Source organism: Siphateles boraxobius, unplaced genomic scaffold (genome assembly GCF_051911475.1).
Source record: "Siphateles boraxobius isolate OS27281-9 unplaced genomic scaffold, OSU_SipBor_1 8, whole genome shotgun sequence".
In the NCBI taxonomy this organism is placed as follows: Eukaryota; Metazoa; Chordata; class Actinopteri; order Cypriniformes; family Leuciscidae; genus Siphateles; species Siphateles boraxobius.
This window is the reverse complement of record NW_027509208.1, coordinates 4535801-4560319: the sequence shown is the minus strand read 5'-3', so window position 1 is coordinate 4560319 and position 24519 is coordinate 4535801. Positions and strand designations below refer to the sequence as shown.

The 24519-nt window shown below is 37.2% G+C and overlaps 1 protein-coding gene across 2 annotated transcripts in view; it reads right to left on the bottom strand.

Annotated features, from left to right (window-relative positions):
- nbas (NBAS subunit of NRZ tethering complex) overlaps positions 1-24519 on the bottom strand; it is a 181837-nt gene that overhangs the window by 125074 nt on the left and 32244 nt on the right. For both annotated transcript variants that reach the window (XM_077220068.1, XM_077220069.1), the window contains exons 19-27: positions 22229-22307; positions 20464-20568; positions 19991-20127; positions 15193-15279; positions 14959-15112; positions 12885-13070; positions 11533-11706; positions 9969-10102; positions 6752-6814 (exon numbers count right to left, since the gene is read on the bottom strand). In XM_077220068.1, the coding sequence (XP_077076183.1) occupies positions 6752-6814; positions 9969-10102; positions 11533-11706; positions 12885-13070; positions 14959-15112; positions 15193-15279; positions 19991-20127; positions 20464-20568; positions 22229-22307 (1119 nt within the window). The remainder of the gene's footprint in view (positions 1-6751; positions 6815-9968; positions 10103-11532; positions 11707-12884; positions 13071-14958; positions 15113-15192; positions 15280-19990; positions 20128-20463; positions 20569-22228; positions 22308-24519) is intronic.

Here is a 24519-nt window from a genome sequence, read left to right as displayed (position 1 = left end):
AGGAATGGAAACATCACAATATCCCTCATTTAAATAATCACAATATCCCTCATTTAAATAATTCCTGCACAAGACATATGCAAAAACAAAAAGGGCGAGGTCTGGTTGAGTTGCGTTAGTACTGTTGAAACGTGTGGTTGTAAGATTGTAAGTATTGTATTGTAGTATTGTAAGAAACTTGTAAGATGTAACGCAAAAAAACGCGTTACATTCCCGAAACGCGTTCGATACAGTTGACCACAACACACTGGTCCAGCCGACCAATCAGAGTACATTGTGCTTTTAAGAAGGAGGGGCTTCACAGAGTCGTGAATTAAAAGTAACATTACTTACAGACTGGGAAGAGAGGTGGAGCAATAATGTAAAATGTGAAAAATAACGTATTTTTGAACATTCAAGCATGAAAACCTATTCTAGTAGACACCAAAAACAACAATCAATACTCTGTAAAAGGGCATAATATGGCCTCTATAAATATATTATCATATAATATACAAAAATATATTAATGATAAATTGCATTGTTTAGATTGGTGCTCTTGTCATTTTTGACCAAAAAATTTCGTTTTTTTTTTTAAAAATTTATTTCATCTGAATGGTTTTGGCACTTGCTATATGAATTTTTGCAGTCATTTTTTAAATGAAATGAAATTAAATGAATGGGAGACGAATTTCATCTAATGAAAACTTTTGATTCTGCGGCCAAACAAAATCTTACTGAAAGCTAATATTTTTAGATATCAACCTCTAATTTGGAACACAACTTGTTTAGGTTTAGGGCTTTGATTTTCTTGCAGTTTAATATAATAGAGTAAAACATGTTTTTCAAAATATTTATTTCACAATTTAAAATTGTATTTTTGTGCATTTTTCATAACAATAAACAATAATAAACTTTGTTCACTTTTTTAAACTTTTTCCACTTCAGCAATAATCTGAAGTTTAATCAGTTTAAGTTAGAAATTTATTTTCAGGTCTATGCTCAAAAAGTGAACAAATGGATTATAAATACAGCGTAAATATAATTTACCGTAGTACCATAAAATTCCCTAAAAATACTAAATATTTTATAAAAAACATTATCGAACTAAAATATAGTACATTCATTTCATTGAAATAATGGTAAAAAATGACAGAATTTTTTATTAACACACGAAGAGCACCAGAGGGTTAATGTTTTTATTCACTATAATTAATTAAAGACATGTATTTTGCAATTCATGCCAAATTTAAAGTGGCAAACTGTGTACTGCAGGACAGTAAGGCTCAAGTGCATGTCCAATGACGTGAATTAAACAATCGATATATTGCCTTCTGAAGCCAATTTTTTGTAATGTCTAGTCGTTGTGAACAGAGTACATCTACATTGATTTCTTTTAAAAGAGCAAAGAAAATTCTGGTATGATTTCCCCCTTTAACATTTAAACAGGGAGCAGAGAGCAAGGAGATAAAAGATTGAAAAAAAATTGGCAAAAAATTTGGCAAAGATACAATTCGGAAACAGAGAGGGGAAAGGGTAAATCTTGAGAGACGAAAAAACGAGTGATAAAATAGAGAGCAAACAAGAGAAAAAGAGTGAAATTAAGGCTGTAGTGACTGCGCCCTCCCAGGCCAGTCATAAATATCTGTGAGAGAGACTTTCATCATCCTTTCCTCCGACAGAATTCTAATGGATCCAAAGGAATGTGTCTCTACGGAGCCATTACAGGCTGATCACGTCACCTGAGTCGAGATTGACACACGCACACAGCACAAGGAGAAAAAAACAAAAACAAAAATACATGCAAACAATGTGCAGCATACAACACACACACAGATGCTTTGTTCAGACGGGCAGGGTTCAGGTTTTTTTTTTTGCAGGGGGGGGGGGGGTCAAGTTGTAGTCTGCACAAAAAATAAATAACTAAAATTAAGTCGAATATTTATAAATCTTATCCAGAAAATCTATTTTTTTTTTTTCTTAGTCTGAACACCCAGACTGAATTTCAATTGTCATTCTGGAAGTGTTACGTAACGTCGCACAAAGTGTGCAATATGGTCTCAAGCTGTGTTTGGATAAACCCATTTTTGCTCCATCTTTTTCTAATATAGCAAACTAACTGACATTGTCTATGAAGTGAATGGTAAATGAGTAAATGAGTGTACACATCAGCAGGTTTTTGATGGTATATGCATGAATGCGTAAAATGCCTCTGTTCTCTTATGTGCTTCATGAGGGAGATGTCATGAAAGACGTGAGCAGAGACAAAATTTCAAATTTCCCTTCCTTTCTTCCCACAATGACAGCTATTCTCAGTAGTTGAAGAGAAAGTCTCTTGACATCGTGCTGAGGCTAACATCATTACGCACTGAATATTGACTACACCAGCGGGTCTCAAACTTCTCTGGTCAAGTACCTCCTCTGATCAAATCAAAACAATAAAGTACCAGCTAGACACAACAATGTTCCTTTCTTTTCCATTAGCTTTGATTGCTGAAGGGCTGTGAGAAACATATGCATAATGCAATACCAAACATTTAAAGAAACACAAGCTCAACTGAACCTGCTTGAAGCGCCAGAACAAACTTCTTTGGTTCTTGCGGAAGCTCAACCGTGCTGCCTAACAGACGAGAATGAACTCATCTCTCACTAGTGTTGTCAAACGATTTAAATATTTAATCGCGATTAATCGCATTAATGTCACAGTTAACTTGTGATTAATCGCACATTTTTATCTATTCTAAATGTCCCTTGATTTCTTTTTGTCCCATTATTTTTTTCTCATTTTAATGCTCTTATCAACATGGAAAAGTGGATTGTCAGTAAGTTTGTTCTTAGTTGTGGTATCTATGTGCAGTGCTTCTGTCTGAAGTCATCCATTGTCGCCTGTCTTTGACGAGGGGGGCATCAGCTGTGTGCTTGGCCATCAAGTGGTATTTCGATGCAGGGCTCTCGAGTGTCACGCATTGAGCGTGACAGTCACTCATTTCGGTATTTTGTCACGCACTCCCGCCACACATTGTATTTCTCACGCAGAAAAACTATTTATAATATATTTAATATGCCGCAGCGCCCGAACTTTCTCTGGCCGCGCCGTGCTCACTATGGAACCGGCAGGAATCAAGCGTGTCTCCTCCTCTGGTGTTGTTAGTCGAGCTACACAATAGCCAATCAGAAAATATCACTATTGTATCTGGGTAAGATTTAACGCAACAACAAATCAAAAAAATTAAAATTGTCATGAAACAACCCACTCAACCCAACGTAACGTTAGCCTAAGCCTACTACTCTTTGGCCGGCTCGCAAGCCCAAACAAGTGTGTGCGATGTGCCTGTTGTTTTTTTCCGGTCTAGCTAGATCCGGTGTGGTGTTATAGTTTTTCTAACGTTACTAGTTGTATTTATTATGTCTATGGTTGCAACAGCATGTGAAAAAAAGCTACAAAGTTTGCTAGGCCAAAAAGAGCGTTAATCGCGCGATAAAAAAATTGACGCCGTTAAAATGGTTTTGCGTTAACGCCGTTAAAGGTACAATTTGCAAGGATTTTTCGCCACCAGGGGTCGCTAACCTCTTACAATAACAAAGGCGTATACTGATGACGTATATTCCACATTAAGCTGAATTATGGATCTTGTCGTCAAGCTGATGGATCTTTTATGGATGACTGAATACACTGATGTTTTTAACATGACTGTGGTGTGAAGCAGGGCGCGATTGCTAGACGTATACCGGCGCCACACGCAACGCGAGTCCCGCGGATATAAAAGAATAAGGACATTTCATTCTACCGAACTACACACAAGTGCTGGATTAATACTCACACAGGTCAGTTTATTAGACAAATCAAACTTGAGGTAATGCAGCGCTGTTTCACTTGCTCTAACAGTTACACTATCACACTAAACGGCATTTGAGTGTGTTGAATGTTGTTAGTTAGGTTGTGTGTTGGCTGTATGAGACTAAGTACGTTAAGCTAGATCAACATTAGAATAACATACAGATCATATTCTAACATTTCATCATTTTGAACTAAATAACATTGATAACATTTGTCTTATGTACATTTGTTCACCTGTCTAAAAGTACATGCAACACTCTGTCAAGTCGAAGTTAGTCACAGACGTGGAGCTCTCGGCATCTCGAAAAATGTTGATCTTCGTTTTAGTCCTCTTTTTGTCTCTGCTTGCCATGATCCAAAATGTTTGAACAAAACAACAACAGCGTGAGCGTCCTGCTAGGAATAACAGGCCGGTTGTCAATGTCTGTCTCTATGGTTACTATGGCAGTAAGAGGTCAAACCTGGCGGAAACCGAGGGTAACGCGGATATGACGTCATTGACTGGTGACTCCTCACCCCTGCTCACACGCCACGTTTCCTTGGTTAAAATCGCAATTTTCTCACGATTTACAAATTGTTTGAAACATTTGGGATATTGTAAATAATCAACTAAACAAAATGTATAACATTGGCCTAGTGGTTTTTGGATATTTTACTGCAAAAATCCTACATATTGTACCTTTAATAACACGTTTAACTGACAGCACTAGTTCTCACACGTCAAACGAACATGCTTGAGCTTCCGCTTACCACAACTGATGTGTGAGTTGATAAATGTTTCTATGTGGGGAAAAAAAGCCTAAATTCAATCTGTTCATCATAAAAAGCGATCGTTTTTAGACTAAAACCCTCAATTCTTTATGAACTTTTTTAAGCGTCAAAGTGGTAGTTGCGTAGCTGTCAATGGAGGGAGAGAAAGCTCTCAGATTCCATCAATAAGATTTTCATTTGTATTCCCAAGATGAACAAAACTCTTATGGGTTTGAAACGACATGAGGTTGAGGAATTAATGACAGAATTTCCATTTTTGGGTAAACTATCCCTTTAAGACCCTCATAAGTCCCTTGAATGGCCCTTGCAGATGTGTAGAAGTCCTACCAGAAAACACACATACATCACAATAATGACATCTAGAAAGAATTACAATGCATTTCCGTGAGTTAATATGCAAATTTTGCAGTCTCATTCAAACACATAAATAATAAATATAGCCTACTCTGGAATACGAGGTAATATAGCCAATCTGTCTCAATATATTGAAACTGACTGGTTACGTTATTGATAAGCTACTCTGCTCACAATTGAGTGATGAATCCAATGCCAAAATGAAAATCATTAAATCAACTTAGGTCAAATGGAACGTCTCGCCATTTTGTCTACACATAACTTAAAATTCACATCCACCATTATTGAGATAATAATGTAAGCTATGCAATACAGTCTTTAGCCCTTCTGGACGGTAATTGTTTCTCATGTGGACGTCTGTAAAAATAAATTTGCATGGCACCTCAGTGATAAAATTCATGCATTCGGGTGGCGATTTCTTGATGATGGAGGAGTGAGTTTTGTAACCCCACGGCCTGCTAACGTGGTCAGTCGCATGATTGTCTGCTGAAAATAAAATTCCATATGCTTGGAATAATACGAATAAATTCGTATTTAATTTAATCATCGGAAAATAATGCTAGAGAAAAATGCTTTTTTCTCTTTCTCCTTTTTGTTCGCTGAGGTGGAGCGGTGATGAAATATTGTTCTTGTAAATACTATCCAGCATTTCAGTACATTTTTAAAATGCGTGCAAATTTCAGTTAAGCGCAGCGAGGCAGCGCAGTGATCAAAAAGGATTTAAACAGTGAATTTTGAAGTGATCTCTACTTGTAAACTCAGAGATGTGGATTCGGACGGCAATTAAATCCCCACACGACCTTGGTGTTTGTCAAAAAAAAAGTAGGTAATTCGGCCGGGGATTTTTACAGGGGTGGTGGGAGAAAAACACTGACATTCTGGATTCGGACAGCAATAAAATCAACGACCAACCCCTGTAAATGTTGAAAATGCCTTACGACCCTATGAGAAACAATTACCGTCCGAACAGGGCTTTATATTTTCAAAGCTATATTAAACTAGCAAATAATTCACAAATTATAAATAAAATATTTAAAAAAGCAAATAATACATGATATAAAATTAAAAGAATATAATAATGCATGTATAACATTAATCTACATATTATGCAAATCTGTTACATAGATATGTATGTATCAGGAAGTGAGAGCAGTTCAGAATCTTTTCTTTTAGGTGACAATAACTTTATTTGCTGTGCACTTTGATCTTCAAAACTTTGCAGACCTTTTACATTTACAAACAACTATTACACTGCATGAAAGGCCATTTTTGAAAAAATAAATAAATTCAGTTGCACCAATAGAAAAAAAATAAAAAGTCACCATTTAGTTGCAGTCAAGAGCCCTGTATTAAAATAGAATAGTTTATTTTTGTAACACTATTCCACACTATTACCGTTTTATCTGTATTATTCATCAAATAAATGCAGCTTTGGTGATCATTGAAACATTTTTAAAAAATCTGACTGAACCCCAAAATTTTAACTGTAGTGTATAAAAAAGGGGTGTGTATATATAGCAGAATTTTTACAGTATGTGTAAAAAGAAACCACGCATCTTGTTTGGTCATTCCTCATAATGTTTAATAATAATTTCATAACTTGATCTTCCAGTGTTAAGATGCTAGATCCTAAATCCATTGCACTGAGTCTTGAGCCTGAGACACTGTGGCATAACACTAAATGCCATGTTAAACATTAAGGCGTTACAGACCTAACAGTATGACTTTCTGTAAAGCTGCTTTGAAACAATGTGTATTGTGAAGTGCTAGACCAATAAATTTGACTTGACTCATTCTGTCTATTCTTACCTCAAGTGTTTCTCAAGAGTGTCCACCTGGTCATGCAAGGCTTTTGTAGTGTCTGTCTGAGGTCTGAGAAGAGAGAGAAGAAAACAAGCTCAAAGATCTGCTGTCTACACACACAAAGACTGCATTAAACAAAAGTCACTTTCAAGATTTGATACCTTCCATCATGTGATAATGTCACCATGTCAGAGCATCAGTATGTCAGTAACGCTGGTTATTTGTAATTAAGCTCATTGGTTATAGATGCCTCTATGAATACTCAATACTTTTTATATTTGATCCCAAGACAAGGTCAACACACACGACAATAGCATGGTCCATTTAGTGCCTGCTGGTAAATGTTGTACACCACCATCTGGACCCAAAAAGCATCTTTCTTCACTGACAGCCATTCAAAATCAGCAGTGTATCCTGACTAAATAAAAATGTTTGCAAGCCCCATTTAAGCTTATTTAAGCATATCTCGTTAACTGATCGCAGATATTTTAGCAGCCAAGCAACTGCCATTGTTAAGGTTTGTGTTTACAAGTTGTGGTTTTTTGAAGCTGTGCCCCTTATCTGAACCTGAGCAGAAATCATGTGCAATTCTGCTTGACAGTCCGGTTGCCATGGAGATGATGTCTGAAGCTCAAAAAACTTGTTGCTGACAAAACTGATTGCACAATTTCGCTATTTCCCAAGGCACTTCCCAAGTTCCACAAAAAATATTTTTGTATTTTAGATTTATTCTGAGTAATCCAATTCATCTCCCAATCCCATACCTGAAAAGCATTCACAAACTTTTCTCTTTTCTCCTGAAGCAGCAAAAGATAATAAGAAGGGCTCTGGAAAAACCCTAAAGTACTGATCCCTGGACAACAATGGAAGTGTAAAAACACATTAGGGTCTTTGCAAAGGAACAGTGAGATTTTCCAACAACAGATTGAGTGAAAGTGAGAATGAGAAAAAGGCAGATGGCAATTGTAGAATGTATCAAAATTGTTTTTAGCATAACAATGCCAAACCCTCAGGATATAAATGATGCCAAATTTCACATATCACATTATTTTTGGTGTAAATGTGTTTTTATGTTGCCCCAAGAGAGAATTGAGTGTTAAAAAAAAACATCAACCCTTTGCACATACGCTAACACTTCATCTGCATTCCAAAGACGGCAGACATTTATATTTAATATAAGTGTATGCGGTCGAGTGACAGGCCTCTCACTCTCCAAGAGTCTAAAGACAGCAGGAATTTAATAAGGAACGCTGAGAGGTTTTAAGGGTTCACACTTTGAAGGCAGAAAGACACATGCTGTGCTAATAATGAGCTAATCAGGGGCTTACTGACAACTGTGCACACATGCTAATTGTGCGTGTGTGGTTTTGACAAGGTTTGTGTGAAAGCACTGCCAGAACAAGTTTTGAACTTGAGGGCCCTGCAAGTAGTTGATTTCAATGGCCTGCTTTGGACCCACTTTATATGAAGTGTCTTTAACTACTTTAGTTTAATTAATCATTTGATACAATGCACTAGGCTTGCTGCGATATTCTGTGCCACATGGCGTTCAGCCGCAACACCGGTTACATCACTTGCCCACTTTGGAACTGCCGTTTTGAACTTTTATAGTGATAAAACTTATTTAGTTCAGTTAGAGAACAGACACTAGAATTAAAAACTGAACGTGTCTGCTGAATAAGAACTAGAGTCGCAGCACAGATCAGCAGCAGGAGTTGCACCTCACTTCGCCTATTTCGCCTCACTCTTGACAAGATGATGGCGGAAGATTTGGTTTCAAAGCTAAACGTAAAAGCACCTATATAAGCGAGTTTGTCATTGTCCCGTTTTGTTGTGTTTTTCATTAAGAAAAATAATGAACCCACCATTCAAGCAACTGCTGCATATATTTATATTATTTATAAATATTTACTTATATTTTAAGAATGAGTCCGTAGCAACTTTCAAGAAACTGCTGAAGACGCATTTTTTCGGCAGCACTTGATCCAGTAATACTACCGCTTTCTCTTCTATTCTATTTTTATTTAAAAAAAAAGAAAAGAAAAGGGACTGCGTTACATTAACAACATGTCAGGGGTCGGCTGGGGGGGGGGTCTTGGGGCAATAGCCTCAGACCTCAAGGCCTAAATCAAGCAGTGTTTTTTATATCAAAATAAAAAAACAATAATAATGATAATAATATATGTTATTAAAAATAAACAAAAAATGAATAAAAGACAAACATACACTACCATTTAAAAGGTTTGAGTCATTACATTTTTTTATGTTTTTTAAAAAGAAGATTCTTATGTTCACCAAGGCTGCATTTATTTAATCAAAATTACAGACTAAAACAATTAGTGCTGTCAAAATTGTCACGTTAATGTATGCGATTTCTTTTTTCAGTTTAACCCGTTATATACATTTAACGCAGCATCCATTTTTTTTCCCTTTGGCTAGCGTTATCATGATAATATATGATCACGCTCTGTTCAAGCAAATGCTTTTAAACCATTAACAGGTGATAAGACACAAAAGAGAAGGCAAGTGCATTACCACTTGTGAGAGCATCTGTGAATCTCCTGTCTGTCACACACTCACACACTCGTGCACACAGAAAGCTGCTTCAGACAGCGCTTGAATGGACAAAAACACTGCAAATTATGCAAAAAAACGGTTTTGTCGAGTATCCTCGCAAGCACAGTTAAATGAAGTCTTAAATGTACTGGGCCAAAAGAAAAAAAATTGAGCCCTGATATATTGAAGGGCACCGCTAAATGTGGCATTTATTATAATGTGTTTATGTGAAGATTGTTTTAAGTTCACTTAAATTAAAAGTTGTTATATTATTTAAAGCCTAATAAAGGTTTTAAAAAATGATAGCTTTCAATTATACTGTAATGCTGAATGCCTATAAATAACAGCTAATATTGAGGGGAAAAAATCTATTTCATAGAGACATCAGTGGCACTATTGGTATGGGTGATGCCTTCTTTCATAAAAAGATGCCATTAATCAAATATATTTAAATATATAAGCTACTGTTTGTTTTTTCTACGTTAATTTGGAAATTAAATGTAAAATGTATTAACAATATAAAAATATATTTAAAAACTTTAATGTTACGTTTTATTAATCACTTGCTGAATAAAAGTATCAATTTCATGCAAATATATATTTTTGACCCCAAACTTTTGACATTTAGTGCATCTTATTCCTAGTTGTGTTATGGAGGTTTGCTCACCCATATCCTCTCTGTGGTAGACATTCCAGTATATCGTAGCAGAGTGCAAGTTGGTCATCTCTCTCACAGTTGTAGATACACTCCAGTGCCACGGACATAAGCTGATCTGAATCTCCAAGGATTTTGGAATGACACTGCCGGTAAGTAAACACACACTGTCATCATAATCATTGTTAAGTGTAAATTATTTATTATTAAACCTAGTAAAGAACCTACATAGACAACAATTCCGAGCATCATTGGCATGTCTTTAAGCCTCCCTATAGCATTTTTAATGGTCATAGAGACAACTAACAACTTGTAAGCCAATATAACAGAACATAACCTTGTATAAATGACCTTCATACTGTATGTGTTAATATAGAGCCATTTCATCCCGTCTCCTCTCAGACAACAGTAACTCACGCACAGATGCACACACAAGCACACTAAAAATCACGTTAGTGTGGATAAGATTGGATTCCATTTCACACAACATTGAATGAGCAAGGCTGATTTATAGACGCACACAAACATAAAAAGAAACACACATGTACAATCTCATACACCTGATTTCTCTCTAACTGCTTTTATTAATTTCCTGTGAGGGAAATTGATGCCTCGGATGTGTAAACGGGCCATACATTTTTATCATGGCCGTGTGTGACAGCATGTACGTGCGTGTCTGAAGGTCTTTTGTTGCTTTGGACTCAGAATTGGAATGGCTTTTCCTCTTATCATTTCACTGCATCCCTCTTTTATGAATGCATCTGTGTGTGTGACATTAAATTACTTACATTTATTCATTTATCAGCCACTTTAATCTAAAGAGACTTATAAATGAGGAAAAGCACAAGCAATTTATCATGGAGGAAGCAGAGACACACGACTGACTTTCAATGGTAAATCAGATGAGTACACAATAGTGTGACAATGTGTGTATTTGTTTTTATATATTTGTGTGGTGCATATTTCTGATACTGTCTTCATAGCTCATAAAAGTGTCCAAAATGTCTATAAGTCTATTAGGGATACAAAGCGGTTTTAATCATTATTTTTATGTAAAGGCAACATAAGTCAATAGAACATCCTCACAGGAATGTGTACAGTACATGTTTGTGTGTTGGTTTACTTGTTATTGCTAAATTTGTGAGCTAAATTTGACCAAAAAACAAAACAAAAAAATCGGGAGAACTCTAGGGATGTCCACAATTGGTCTACATTATGATAAATAATAGAAATGATAAATAATAATAATAACATTTAAAATCAATCTATAATAAACATAAATGTTTGTTATTATTATTTATAATTTCTAAAACATTTCTATGCATATAATTTATTCTTTGAATTGAAACTGGGGTAATCCACTTATAATTAATGTATAATAAATATAATACATATTAATTACATTCAATTAATAATTATTCAAGTTTTTTTTTACAATTGAAAAAAAAATCATGAAGGGGATGTTGATTAGGGGTAATCATTAGAATTCTATAATTAGCTTAATAGCTATAATTGTTTTTTTTTAAGTGTACCATATTTCCTTATTTGGATAGTCAAGTACATGTGTTTGGCTTACATCTGGCTTTGAGTGCTGGAAGATTTTAAGTGGGAGTGTGAGATTCTCTTTGGCGAGGGTGACCAGGAACTCTTTGAGCAGACTGGAGGCAGAGCCCACCCGCCGTCCCTCACAGCGGTGCAGAAACGGGACCATCCACTGGAATAAATTCCTCACGTATCGATCCTCGTTGGACTAAAACAGAAAGAAATCATGATGTATAACAGCATCTTCTCTTCACTCAAAATACTTTAAGTAGAAACACATTAAAGTAGCTTTAAAGGAACAGTTTATGTCATTCCAAACCTGTATGATTTCCTTTAAACTAAACCCAAAAGGAGTAATTCTGACGAATGTACTGTTTTTTCCCATTATAATAAGACAGGAGGCTCAAAAAAAGATTCAAAAAGGACGATCTTTTGCATGAACAAATGAAATGAACAAATGAACAAATTTTAAAGCGGCTTTTATCTCCTTTTATGTTCCACAGAAGAAAGAAAGTCAAAGGGTTCTGGAATGACACGAGGGTGAGTAAAAGATGACAGAATGTCTACTTCTGATTGAATGGAGTGTTCCCTCAGGAAACATTAAAAGTATCACTAATAAACAGATGCTAAGATGGCCATTCACCCACTCACAGTGTATCCCCTTAAATGAGCAAATGAGTATTAAATCATTTTTAATGAAAGCATTAAATCCAAACAAGCCGCTGGATGTGCTTACTGCAGTCGTAATGAGACCACCCAGCAAACACAAATCTGCACACACTCTCACAGATCTATCATTTACACTAGTGCTGCTTAATGTAAAGAGCTGACCAAATAAACAGTAGAGATGCATGCATGCTTAGGGAAACAAAGGTGATTTGTATTATTAAAGTTGTAGATTAACCAAGCATATTTCTATTTTTACATTTCAGGATAATTTCTCATTCAGGGTCATGAACACGCCTGCAAAGTTGTGTTGTGGAATGGGTGTACAAAATGTCTGATGCTTTTTGTTTTGACAATCACGTGTCAGTTTGACCCATTATTTCACGGGTAACTGCAGCGGCACAGGCACAAAATAAAAATGGGAAGAAAAAATGTTTTTTAATTCAATATTATATTAAAATATTATTTTTTTAAGTAAATTTTTTTTGTGTTAAATCCAGTTTTAAAAAAAATATTTTTTTCTCATGTTTATTTTTGTTGTAATGTGCGAGAAGTATTAATATTAAAGGTTCACTGTTTTAACCTGATTTTTCATTAATTGTATTGGATCCAATTAGGGTCAATTTGACCCGCAACATAAAAATCGTACCTGTTAACATAATACAAATGTTGAAGTAGACTGTAGACAGCCAACAAAGAGAGTACAGCCTCACAACATACATTTTTCATGAGGAGGCGGAGCTTGTCAATGTCCCTGAGCTGCTGCAGCTCCTTTAGTGTGAGACTCAAGTCACATGATGTCTCGTACACCAGTGTCTCCATGGTAACCAGATCGTCACACAGGACCTCCAGCCCAGGAATGTTCTGCTCTTTTCCCAGACGCACCAGAGACAAGGAACAATCAACCTGTGTGGACCAATCAAAAAGCATAAGCAATCTATTAGATACATAATCCAGCTATTGAGGAACAGAAAGACAGAAGTGCAGCCCAACACACATTCACAACTGAACAATGATGATGCTAGCTGTTTGTGTGTATATATATACACACACACATATACATATAGATATATATACACACACACACATATACATATATATATATATATATATATATATAGACACACACACTCTGATTATACATATACGTTCTGTATATGCATATGTAAAAACAACTGTTAAAAGAGTGTACTTTTTTAGAAAAATCTAAATCTATTAAAGCAAATCCAATAGAGATGAAAAAAAAAAAAAAAAGACATGCAATACGTAAAAATCCCCTAACAGATTTGTAAAAAGTAGGACCAGTCGATGAAATCCCACCCGCCTCAGCAGCCCATCAATACAGTTCACATCATGAGCTGACGATTGGTATTCCTCTACCAGTTGACAGGCAGAGCATGGAGCCAATCAATAGTGGATGCCTGCATAGAGGAAATGATTGCTGCTGTTTTCCCACCTGGCAGGAACTGAAACCCTTGACATTGGAGTTAACAAGAGCCAAAAACCTCCGGAGCAATGCTGCCTTCACCACAACACTCATTAAAAGGAGTGTTGCTTAACACAAAACACGAAATCAGGTACAAAACTAATATGTGTATTTGCCTTACAAACAAATGATTGCAAACAGCACACGCTTGTTTACGCACACCTGGCTTTGGTTAATCATAAGTATTGATCTCCACATGCGCAAACATTTCTCAGTCGTTTTTGGGCGTTCTTCCAGGCAGCCCGATCTCACACTCTTCTATTACACTGGATGTACTTTCAATCTGAACCAAGGCATCTTTTTTCCCCTCACTTCACATGTCAAGCTCTTTCAGAACAGCCCTCTCTCCTTGCTTTAACCTCTGTCCTGACAGAGTGATGTATCTCCTGCTCTGCAGCACTACTTGAAACAGGATGTGCCTACAGTTGAGTGATAGTTGTCATAATGGCCATACGGTGGGGACAAAAAGTTTGAGACTAGAGATACACCTAAACTCGTCAACTTCTGGAGATGCAGGGCCGAAAACCGAGACTAGATATTTGGATACAGACTTCTTGCGTGTATCCAATATAAATCATTTGTTTAGTTGAACTAATGACATCATCATTAGCTATAATGAAAGTCCAGGTTACTCTACTTCCTGAACAAGTGCGCACACAAGTCAAGAGTTGCTTTCACGTTCATGTGAATTTTAAAATAGATTCTAAATAGATGCTTTCTGTGCAATATGCACATTTTACTCTAGAAAGTGCTTATGAATACACAACAAGGACAAGCTATCATTAAAGCAAAAGTGGAAAAACCAAATACTCTTTATATTTAATTAAATGTTTTAGTCAAATCTTAAGCTGAATATATAATTATTAAACAAGGGAAAAAAATTCAATGAGAAGAGATTGGACCCCACTGTAGTAATAAAAAAAAAAGCTAGTGTGGAAAAATCAGAGCTTTTTAGAGTTTCTTTTAGACCGAAAGAAAAACAGACAGACAGACGAAAGACAGACAGACAAAAGACAGACAGACAGAAAGGTTCAGAAGCTGATATTGGTTCAGATGTATCTCCTTTAGGAGCCCACAGTAGACAGATACAGTGTAATCATTTGATCTCAGCACACTAACAGCCCTCTGGGACAGCAGGAACTGTCACTCAGGAACACGCAGTCAGATGTGCATCTGTATGTGTATTTGAGGAAGTTGTTTGTTTTTCAGCCGGGTAATGTGTCAGTCAAGCGAAAGTGCAAAAAAAAAAAACATGTGCTTTGATACGCGTTTGAGCGTCAGCTTCTGTCAGTGTGTGCACTTGTGTACCTGGTGGGAATTGCTCTCAATGTCCTGTGCCCTGGTCAGATACCACTCAGTCAGCAGCGTGATGGAGGGTTTGGAGCTGCGAAACCTCTCCAGTTCTGGCTGTTCTTCATATAAGAAGTGACAGTCATCCACTGGGCTGGGCTCCACCACTCCTCTTAAGAAAAGAACACACACAGTCATCAGTGATAAACAAAGATTTCAAAAACCACATCACAAGCACAAATGTGATCTTACCTGAGCTCAGGAACTTCACACCAGTCCAGCTCTCTGTGTCGGCTCTCCTCCCAAGGAATAAAAGCCAAATTACCCTTCTTATCCAAACTAGGAAGAACGAGAGAATGAAAGAACAAAAGATTATCAGTAACCAAGCAAGATTTATACAATAAATAGTAAAGTATTGAAAAAAATAATACAAATTCTTGGTCAAAATAGAAACTTCTGGACACATTTAGTCATTTAGCGCAGCAGACGCTTTTATCCAAACAGAAACTAACCACACTTATTGGAGGCCGTTTGAGACAAAAGAAACAGCAAGCCACTATGAGACCAACCTACAAACTAACAAAGAACCTAACAAAGAAAATAACCACAATTTTGGGTGTATTTTCAAGTACAACTGAAACTTCAATAGATCGAAACAAGCCACTAAGTAAAATTGACTGAAATGGGCTGGAAAAGCATGCACAAAAGCATTTTACACAGAATTATTATTATCATCATCATCATCATCATTTTCATAGCTTGACTTTTGTAAACAACAAAAGCTAATTCTGAAGAATTCAAAAAAGGTCTTGACATTAAAGGATGACCAAATGTGTGAAAAATAAATAAAAAAATTAGTTAAATTAAATTCAAATCTAGAAAGTAAAATATTCTAATCTACATATCTCGGTCTCCATTGCACATTTATCAACCTGGTTACTATATCATTCTATCGCTACATACATATGCACCACTCCTCCTACAACAGAGTCGATTAAAAAAAAAATCTAAACGAAAACTTGATTTAGCAGTGTTTCTTTCCAGCAGAGACAGCAGATGGCGAGAGACCACTGGTACAGCGAGGGTCCTGCAGCAGTGCTGTTAGCGCTCACAGGCCGGGGAGAGTCGGAAACCGGCCTCCAGCTGCTGAGCCGTGATGGATGTTCACTGCAGAGGCGACTGACCTCCATAAGAGAGAATGGGTGGAAGGAGGGCGACCGACTCCAATACACTAAATCTATTCTGTCACCCCCATTACTGGAACATTAATGGGGGGGGTTCCAAATGCCCTTACTCAGTGTGTCTCTCTCTCTAAACACACGCAACTCTGTCCACCAAATCAGCATACTCTCATACAAACACGCGCATGTGACCACCTACCTAACAAAAACATTGTTTTGTACATATTGTAATCCAATAGAGTAGCACAAGCTCTCACCGAGTCCTCAGATCAGTTTATGCGTGGGTGTAAAGCTATTGCCTGTTTCCTCTGTTTTGATACTTTTCATGTATATATTTAGAGAGAGCAATTACATCCGTCTTTCATGCCTGAGTTCTGAAGCCGTCAAAAGAGACTGTGCACTTTTAGAGTGTCAACGGTGAAAAAGATCTGCACGAACTCCCTAAGGATGTTTTACCTGACACCACAAAAGCATTCACCATATTAGCACCTTCAAATCTGCAAAATCTAATTTCTTCTTCCTCACCTATAAGTTGAAATGGAAATTATAGCTAAACTGAAGTCTATTTTGAGACTGCTGTCAAAAGAGACTGTTGAAAGTAATTGACAAATGACAAATCATTCATGTAATACTACAGATGTTACATACAGCTGTCTGCCACTCGTGATTAATTGCTCCTTAAATACACATCTAGCTAAATTAAGTTTCTACACAAAACCAATTTTCCCCATTTCAAGGAAAAAACAATTGGCAGTGAAAGCAGTGAAGAAGCAGTACAAGTATAAGGGTGAACTTACTGGTCACTCAGGTTGTTGCTGGTAACAGAGGTCAGTGATTAAATCTCAGTGGCTGTCTTGAGATATTTGATGTTTGACATTTAAGACTTCTGAGCTCAAGACGCGTGTGCTCTTAAATATAATGGCTGTGTTACAGATTGTTCTAGACTCAAATATCCAAGGTCTTTCGGAGTAAGCTCAGATATCTTGGTCCTGCAGACTTTTATAACCTCCTCTCTTCAGGATATGGCTAGAATTTTTTTCTTTCTAAAGGAGCTGAAAACTCAAATTACAGCTGTGAATCTTATCAAATGTATTGGAAATGCAAGGAACCAGATTTAAATTGAGGTATTAAGACGGTTTCTGTTTGTGACTGCAGTTCAAGGTACGTGCTGCAATAATCATGCCTTGAATCAGTTGATGGTATGTCATATTTGTTTTTCTCAAAATGTCCATTTCTATCCACAAAACTTGCCAGAAGTCATGGTTTAAGGGGTTATTTAAAAAAAAAATCTTCCACAATGCATGCCCCCGGACCCCACCACGCGCGGCTTGGTAACAACCTCGGGCACATAACAGCACCGCTGCTGGAAAAATTTCTAGGGGAAACACTGCATTATATAGACAGACCTTCTTTTCACATTGAAACATTTGCTAACAATGATAATTTCACAAGAGAGTTTTCAAATGTTTATTTACAGAAAGGTCCTTTGTCTCATCAGGGAGTGGTCGTTCCTCAAGTAGACTGCCTGGCATTTATCTAATTTCTCAATTCTTAGATCGGGAAGTTTGTAAAAAAATGTATATATATATATTTAGAATACAGACATTAAGGTATGTTAATGTCATTAAAATTAGAACTAAAAATAAAGTTTTTTAGTTTCTACTAAATAAGGGTAAGATGATAAAAATAAAAAAAAATTTCATGAACATTAAATCGGCATATTCAAACGATTGCTAAAGGATCATGTGACACTGATGACTGGAATAATGGCAGCTGAATATTCAGCTTTGTTATCACATTAATGAACAGCCGGGTATGATCAAGTCCCGACTTGTTTCCTGGTAGCACTACCCCACCCACAGCTCTCCTCTCCTGACCCAGAGCAATCTCAAAGCAAATTCCTCTGCTTCCGTGGCCGACTTAATGCCCCTTTGTCAACTGGCCCCCTTGATGCCCAGCAAAATAATGCCCAGTGGCCCTGAAGAGAAACTGGGCTACTACCTCAGTGGGCTCGCACCTTACTTGCTAGACATTTCTTCGGGACTCTTGAACTAGCTCGATTTACTTGGTTCTCTAACTTTCATTGGTCTCCTCTATACGGTCCATCCAGGGAATAGCAAGTAAGGATAATCTGCTAGGATTCTGAGATCTGCCAGATATCTGCCCTTAACGATGTTAAGGCAACAGTTTCTGGAAACTTAAGTTGCTTCCCCAGGTCGACTTTCAGCTCCCAGTCCTGTGCTGTTGTTAGCAGGCCAGATGAGGTTGTCCTAACTGCTGGTGATACCTTCTCCCCAGTCCTGAGAAAAGTGATGGTATTCTCCGCTGAGCGTAGGCGCTTGCAGTGGATGACACCCCTGAAGATGGTGGCTGCAATGGCTTTAAAGAATCTGTCATTACGCCAACGATAGCACCCCTCTCTCAGTGCTTTTGAACACCTTTTGAACACACAGGGCTTGGTACTACATCCTTGACAGCCTGGATTATGAATTTTATTCGGTGGTGCTTGGATTTCAAGAGCTCAGCCAAGGAGAAATTAAGCTGTACTACTTGTTACCACCTTGTCCAGCCTCCCTGCTGCCACATCCCAAACATCCTGCTGGCTCGCACTTTCTCAAGCGATTCTTGTATCTCATCTTGGAGCTGAGATGTCCTGTACTTCCTTCTTGGCTGCTGATGGGGAGTTTCAGCTTGTTGTTTCACTTGTATAAGGCGATGCTGCTCAGGCTTCAAGGTAGTCCCAGCCACTTCTATAAGAACCTATTGATCCTCCTCTCAAAGACCTCCATTGTGGAGATCAGGACCTTGCAAACTATCGAACATCTTACCCAGGCTACTATCTAGTTTTTTTCATGATGGATGGTATCCGAGTGTTGCCAAGTGTGAAGCAGAATTTGTCTGTGACCATTCCTTTCTTCAACACCAGGGATCTGGATTTTTTTAAGCTCGAAGCTCATGAGCTCTTCAGGATCCATCTACTCCCTGGGACAGACGCTATTGTCACTATTAGGTCATCCATGAAAGCCCTAATCGGTAGTTGCCAGACTTCACTAGCATGTTCATGGCAAGTGCGAAAAGGATCACTGAAATGTTGCATCCAGTGATAATTCCATACCTGAGCTCATGCCACTCCAAAGTAGTGGACCTAGAGGAGAACTTTAGGCTAAAACCATTGTAATAGTCCAAGATAAGTTTCATGAACTTGTCTAGGGTATAATACCAGTTTAGAGCCACTTCTACCAGCTTGTGGGGTATCAATCCATAGGCGTCTGCAAAGTCCAACCACAGCACCACCAGGGCCCCCTTTGCTCTCCCAGACCTCCCTGATCAGATGGTCCCAGACCACACCTGTGTGCTCTATAACCCTTGTACCTTCAGGATTCCTCCTTTCAACTAAAGTGTCAATAAATGAATTCTCTAGGAGGTAGTCTGTAAGACGCCTAGCAACTGCAATATTATGGTTTTGTGTTTTTGTTCAAATAAATGTAGCTCTGGTTTGCATAACTTCTTTTAAAAACATTTTTAAATGTTCTATAAAAGTAATAGTGTACATATCCCTTCAGGAAGGTGAGCAGCACTTATTTTTAGTCTGCAGGTAACTACAGCCTACGGTTATTTCATAATCTTAAGGTCTCAAAGACTAAAGCGCATATGGATAAAGTTCACTGCAAAATGTCTCATTTACATAACCAACCTGCTTTAAACTAGCACCTCATTCGTTCATACAGCAGACAGTACCTAATAACCTCTTTCAGTAGACCCCTCATCTAAAAATGACCTTTTACCGTTAGGCTCTTTCAAAAAGATTTATGTGGGTTTTGTTTATCCTGTTCACGGAAGATCGGTATCCTCTAATAAGTAATTCTTACCCCGCCTTAGGCAGAAGGTCGGAGTACTCGTGAGGAGAGGTGGTTTCTGGGAAATTGCAGAGAATTGCGAGCCAATGCTGGAGCATCTCTGAGCCGTGGTAAGTGAAGAGAATGCCCAATGCCTGCACGTTACTCTCCTGGGAGAGAAAGAGATGAGATGAGTGAACACGATTGATAGAGATAATTAATTAATAGACGATTTATGAGACGGAACTAATGGACGGACAGCTTTATGCTCTGCAGCAATATATCCAACTTTACAAAGACCCAGAAGCCTTTGCATTGGGTAGGTGACCATATTTAAAACATTACACTTTAAAATACTCACAGAATATGAGGGGAATCCATATTTTACCTACACGCTAGTGAGGGCGCACACACTTACCCACAAAACAGTGAAATGGTGACTATAACTCACGCTGCGGGACGCTCACACTCACACTCACGTCAAGAACAAAGGAGGAGAGATTTACCCTTGCGTACGTTCTTGCTGACAGAACAATATTCTGATTGCGGAACTTCTTGAAAAACTCAGCATCAAATCGCTGCTCTGCCGCATGAGGTCCACCCAGAATCTCCTGCAGAAAATAAAAGAAGAGACAGAGAGAAAGAGAAAGAAAGCAAAACAAACATGAGAGTTCAGAAGAGGGTCGCACGTGTGTATGTCTGAGGTAAATCCTCCCAGTCCACACTGCTGACATTTATCACTTTGACATTTACAATTACAGCCTTTAAGTTGACAGGGCCTCCGCGTGTATGTGTGTGCACGTGTGTGTTTAATGTCTCAGAGGTCTGGTTACATTCAGAACTATTCCCATAGAAATCAATTACACATGAAGACCCTGACAAAGGCCATCCATCACAGTACGAGCAGGACATTAACTATGCGATAGGATGAAACAGTAGAAACACTCTGCTGATGACTTTTAGATTGCAAAAAAGCATTACAATATGAACACACATATGAGCACACACATTGATCATTTTATTCATAAAACGATGAGCGGAAATTATTTAAATGACTATCTAAATCAAAGTCACAACATTTGTTGTGGATTTATGGTTTCAGAATACTTCAGAAGGTGGTTTGCATCATTTTATTATCAATTCATAATTGATCAACATTTTCTGCAATAAAAACGTCAAAGTCAGGCTAGTTTGAAATGACACTGCTACTGTGCCTTTAAGACTTCCATATGGAAATTACCTTGGTTATAATTGGCTAGCCTCCACATACCAGCATAAATCACATCAAGGGATTAGAATGACAGCTCCTGAATACTAAATAGATGATGATAGGGTAAAAAATTAACTATCTGCCAAAAGTGTGAATTGAGAAAAACAAATTGAACATAAATATGTATCTCTTTTTTTCCCCTTGTGGATAGTGTCACAATAATATGCTGTGTCCTAATACATAATATGTATACATATTACTACATTATTATTAGTATAGCCATTACATAATTTCAAATCTCTCATAAAAACATTGGAACACTTGTATTGGTGGTTTAATGCGAGTAACAGCAACGCAAAAATACATTTCTTATGAAGTTTTTTTCCCCAGTTAAAATATCTAATATTCGTAATTTTAAGTACAAAAAAGTAAAAAACAAAAGTGAAAAAGTACAACTATATCTGCAATACAAGTGTTTTTTATGCAGTCAATTTAGTGTTGCCACAGAGATTTAAAGGGTCAGGTCATTACCATGCTTTGTTCATCACAATGTAATCCCTGCCCCTTGAAATGTATATAAACTACAGTGTAAAGTTCCCTTAGGTTAGACTAGACTTGACTTGGGTAAGATTTTGGACGAAGCAGACTACAGCAAAAAAAGAATACTGCTTAAAAGATACCCTCAAGTGTCCTGGTTTTCGCTTCTAAATCTTCTACACTGAAGAAGGAAGAAGTTTACAACGGGAAAAAAGACATCCTTTTGGAGTATGGTCACTGATAAGTAAATTAGGGTAGTGTAAGGTGGTTAATATCTAATTTTTGGTAAGTTTAGGTGATGTAATTAAAATTATGATTTTTGAATGAGCTGTTTTTGCAGCTTAGTTTTGGTCTGTTTGGACTGGGGAGGACGCTTTGCATTGTAAAAGGTTTCTACATTGAGCAAGGGAAAAACCTTTTTCCATGATATGCCCCTTTTAACCCCCAATTCATCCCTTTTACAGCCAAATTATGGAAGCTTAAAGCTTTATTTAATACAAAAGTACAAGTTTGGAGAGCGTTACCTCATAAGTGGCCAAGCGGTCCAGATAGCAGAGAAGCTTCAGTCTACTTCTACAGAGCTCCTTCTGCTCTAGAGTCAGTCTGAAAGAACATGACATCAACAGGATTAAACATGCAAACACAGTCTTATCTGGAGCTTATCAGCATACATCCACTTCAGAGAGCCGCCACTAATATCCATGAAAACGGTGGAATGAAATAAAGCTTCACACTCTCTGGGGGAGGGGGGGGGAGGGTTTGACAGACATGTATGTAGAGGCTTACAGATATAATGAATGGCATTACAAGGAAATACGGATGAATGGGACAATTTGAGATTGACGGAAAAAAGCGGACGAAACAGTGCTGAAAGGGTAGTGAGCCATTATAGACCCAGATTAGGTCATCAAAGACAGGCTAATGTGAGGCGACCGCTGCCTGATTGCCTGGATGCCCATGCGAGCGCGCGCGTGTATCAGCGTGAAAATCCACAGAAGGCAATTACAATCTCATCTCATTCTCCCTGCATTACTGCGGAAACCTGAGCATCCTGTTGTATGCGAATGAGACCCGCACACACGCACAGACCATCGGACTGGGGGAGAATATTGAACTGCAGGATGTTATCGCAATGCAAACATGATAAAAGAAGATTGAAAGAATAGCCTTGGCATAAACACACTCGCCTGTGAAAGCTTAGAGCACTTCTTTTTCTAGCCTCCACACGCTAGAGCAATTCTATTTCAGACATACTGAATGTGATGAAACTAAAAGCAGAATTCAATGCCGTGTCAAGGGTTTATGCATGGCCTGACTGTAAAAGACGCATTTTATAATCATGCAGCATTGGTACGCTGCTGTCAGTTCCCTTAACTAGTGTGCTGGAGGTCGCTCATCTTTACGGTCAACGTAACCGGCTATTGACAACATCAAACTTGAAAAAAAAAAAACAACTATATGAACCATTTAAGGACTTGTAAAAAAAAATGTCATGACTGCATAGGAATGTCATGACTGCAAAAGGAATTGGCTATTGATTTGTCACAGGATAAAATGTAGTTATGAAAAAGGTACACTGGTTTGAAATTACTAAGATTACTTTATAAATATACAGCAGTTTAATGCCTTAATACTTATTGTCTTAATCTTTGTTTTGTTGGAAAATTTATCTGAATTTAAAAAGTAATTAAATAGTGGAGCTTAATCACAGAAACAGTTTGAAACACCACATCAATAGAGCAATTAAAAGACACATGCTAATTGACATCAAAATTCTAAGGTGGCACTGATGTGATGCGTCATTTCCTTTCAAGCAACACTCAAGTTAAGTGGGCTTTGAGGCAAAAATGTAGAGTTTGAGGCTCAAGTCTTTCTAGCTTCAAAATTATTTATTTATTTTAATTTATTTAATCAAAGACTTTATATATTTAATCAAAAAACTTAAATATCTTTACTGTGTATATATATATATAGACTACAGACATTTTAATGCTAATTTAATTAAGGTCAAATGATAACTAGAAAAAGTGTGAGCCCAAATAAAGTGGGAGAAATGGTGAGAGAGACTAATCAACAATAAAGATGGGCAAATCAAAAGACCAATCATAATTCAGCATGCAAATTGTAAGAAAGAAACAACCAAATATCAATCACAGCTGAACGGTAAATATTATCATGAAAACTGAATGGTCAATGAAATGTTCTGAGCCTACATGGTTAACAAACAGGTCATGTTGCTGACAAAAAAGAAAAAAATATCATGATATATTGTTCCAGCTTTTTAAATAAGTTTATGCATCTTTCAAGAGACCCTGGGAAGTTCAATCCCATGAATCTGGCATTTGTTAGTCAGAAACATTTGAAATAGTTAGGGTTACAAATTCTGAATTTAAAATTACAAAAAAGTTTCACATGAATGAATTAATTGTTCATTTGTATCACCTTCTTTTACACGGTATTTAGCAAAAAAAGATTTAGTTTTCATTAATTAAAACTTGACAGAGATTAACTTTACGCAAACATGACGGTTTAATTTGACCATGGTTTCAGTAATATAATGTACAGTGCTTTTTTGATATCCTATTTAAAAGATAACATTTTCTTCAGTAAGTCTCAATAAACTCAAATTGTTATGCTGATAATAATTTCCAACGGAAAAAAAAACGCAAAACAAAAGCATTGTCACTATTGGTCTCAGACCCCCATTCCCTTTTTATTTTACATTTTTTAAACAAGGTTTTAAAAAGGCAGCACACAAGGCTGAAATGATCTTGAAAACTATTGTAGATTTGAAAGCAGTCTGTGCTGCCTGCAG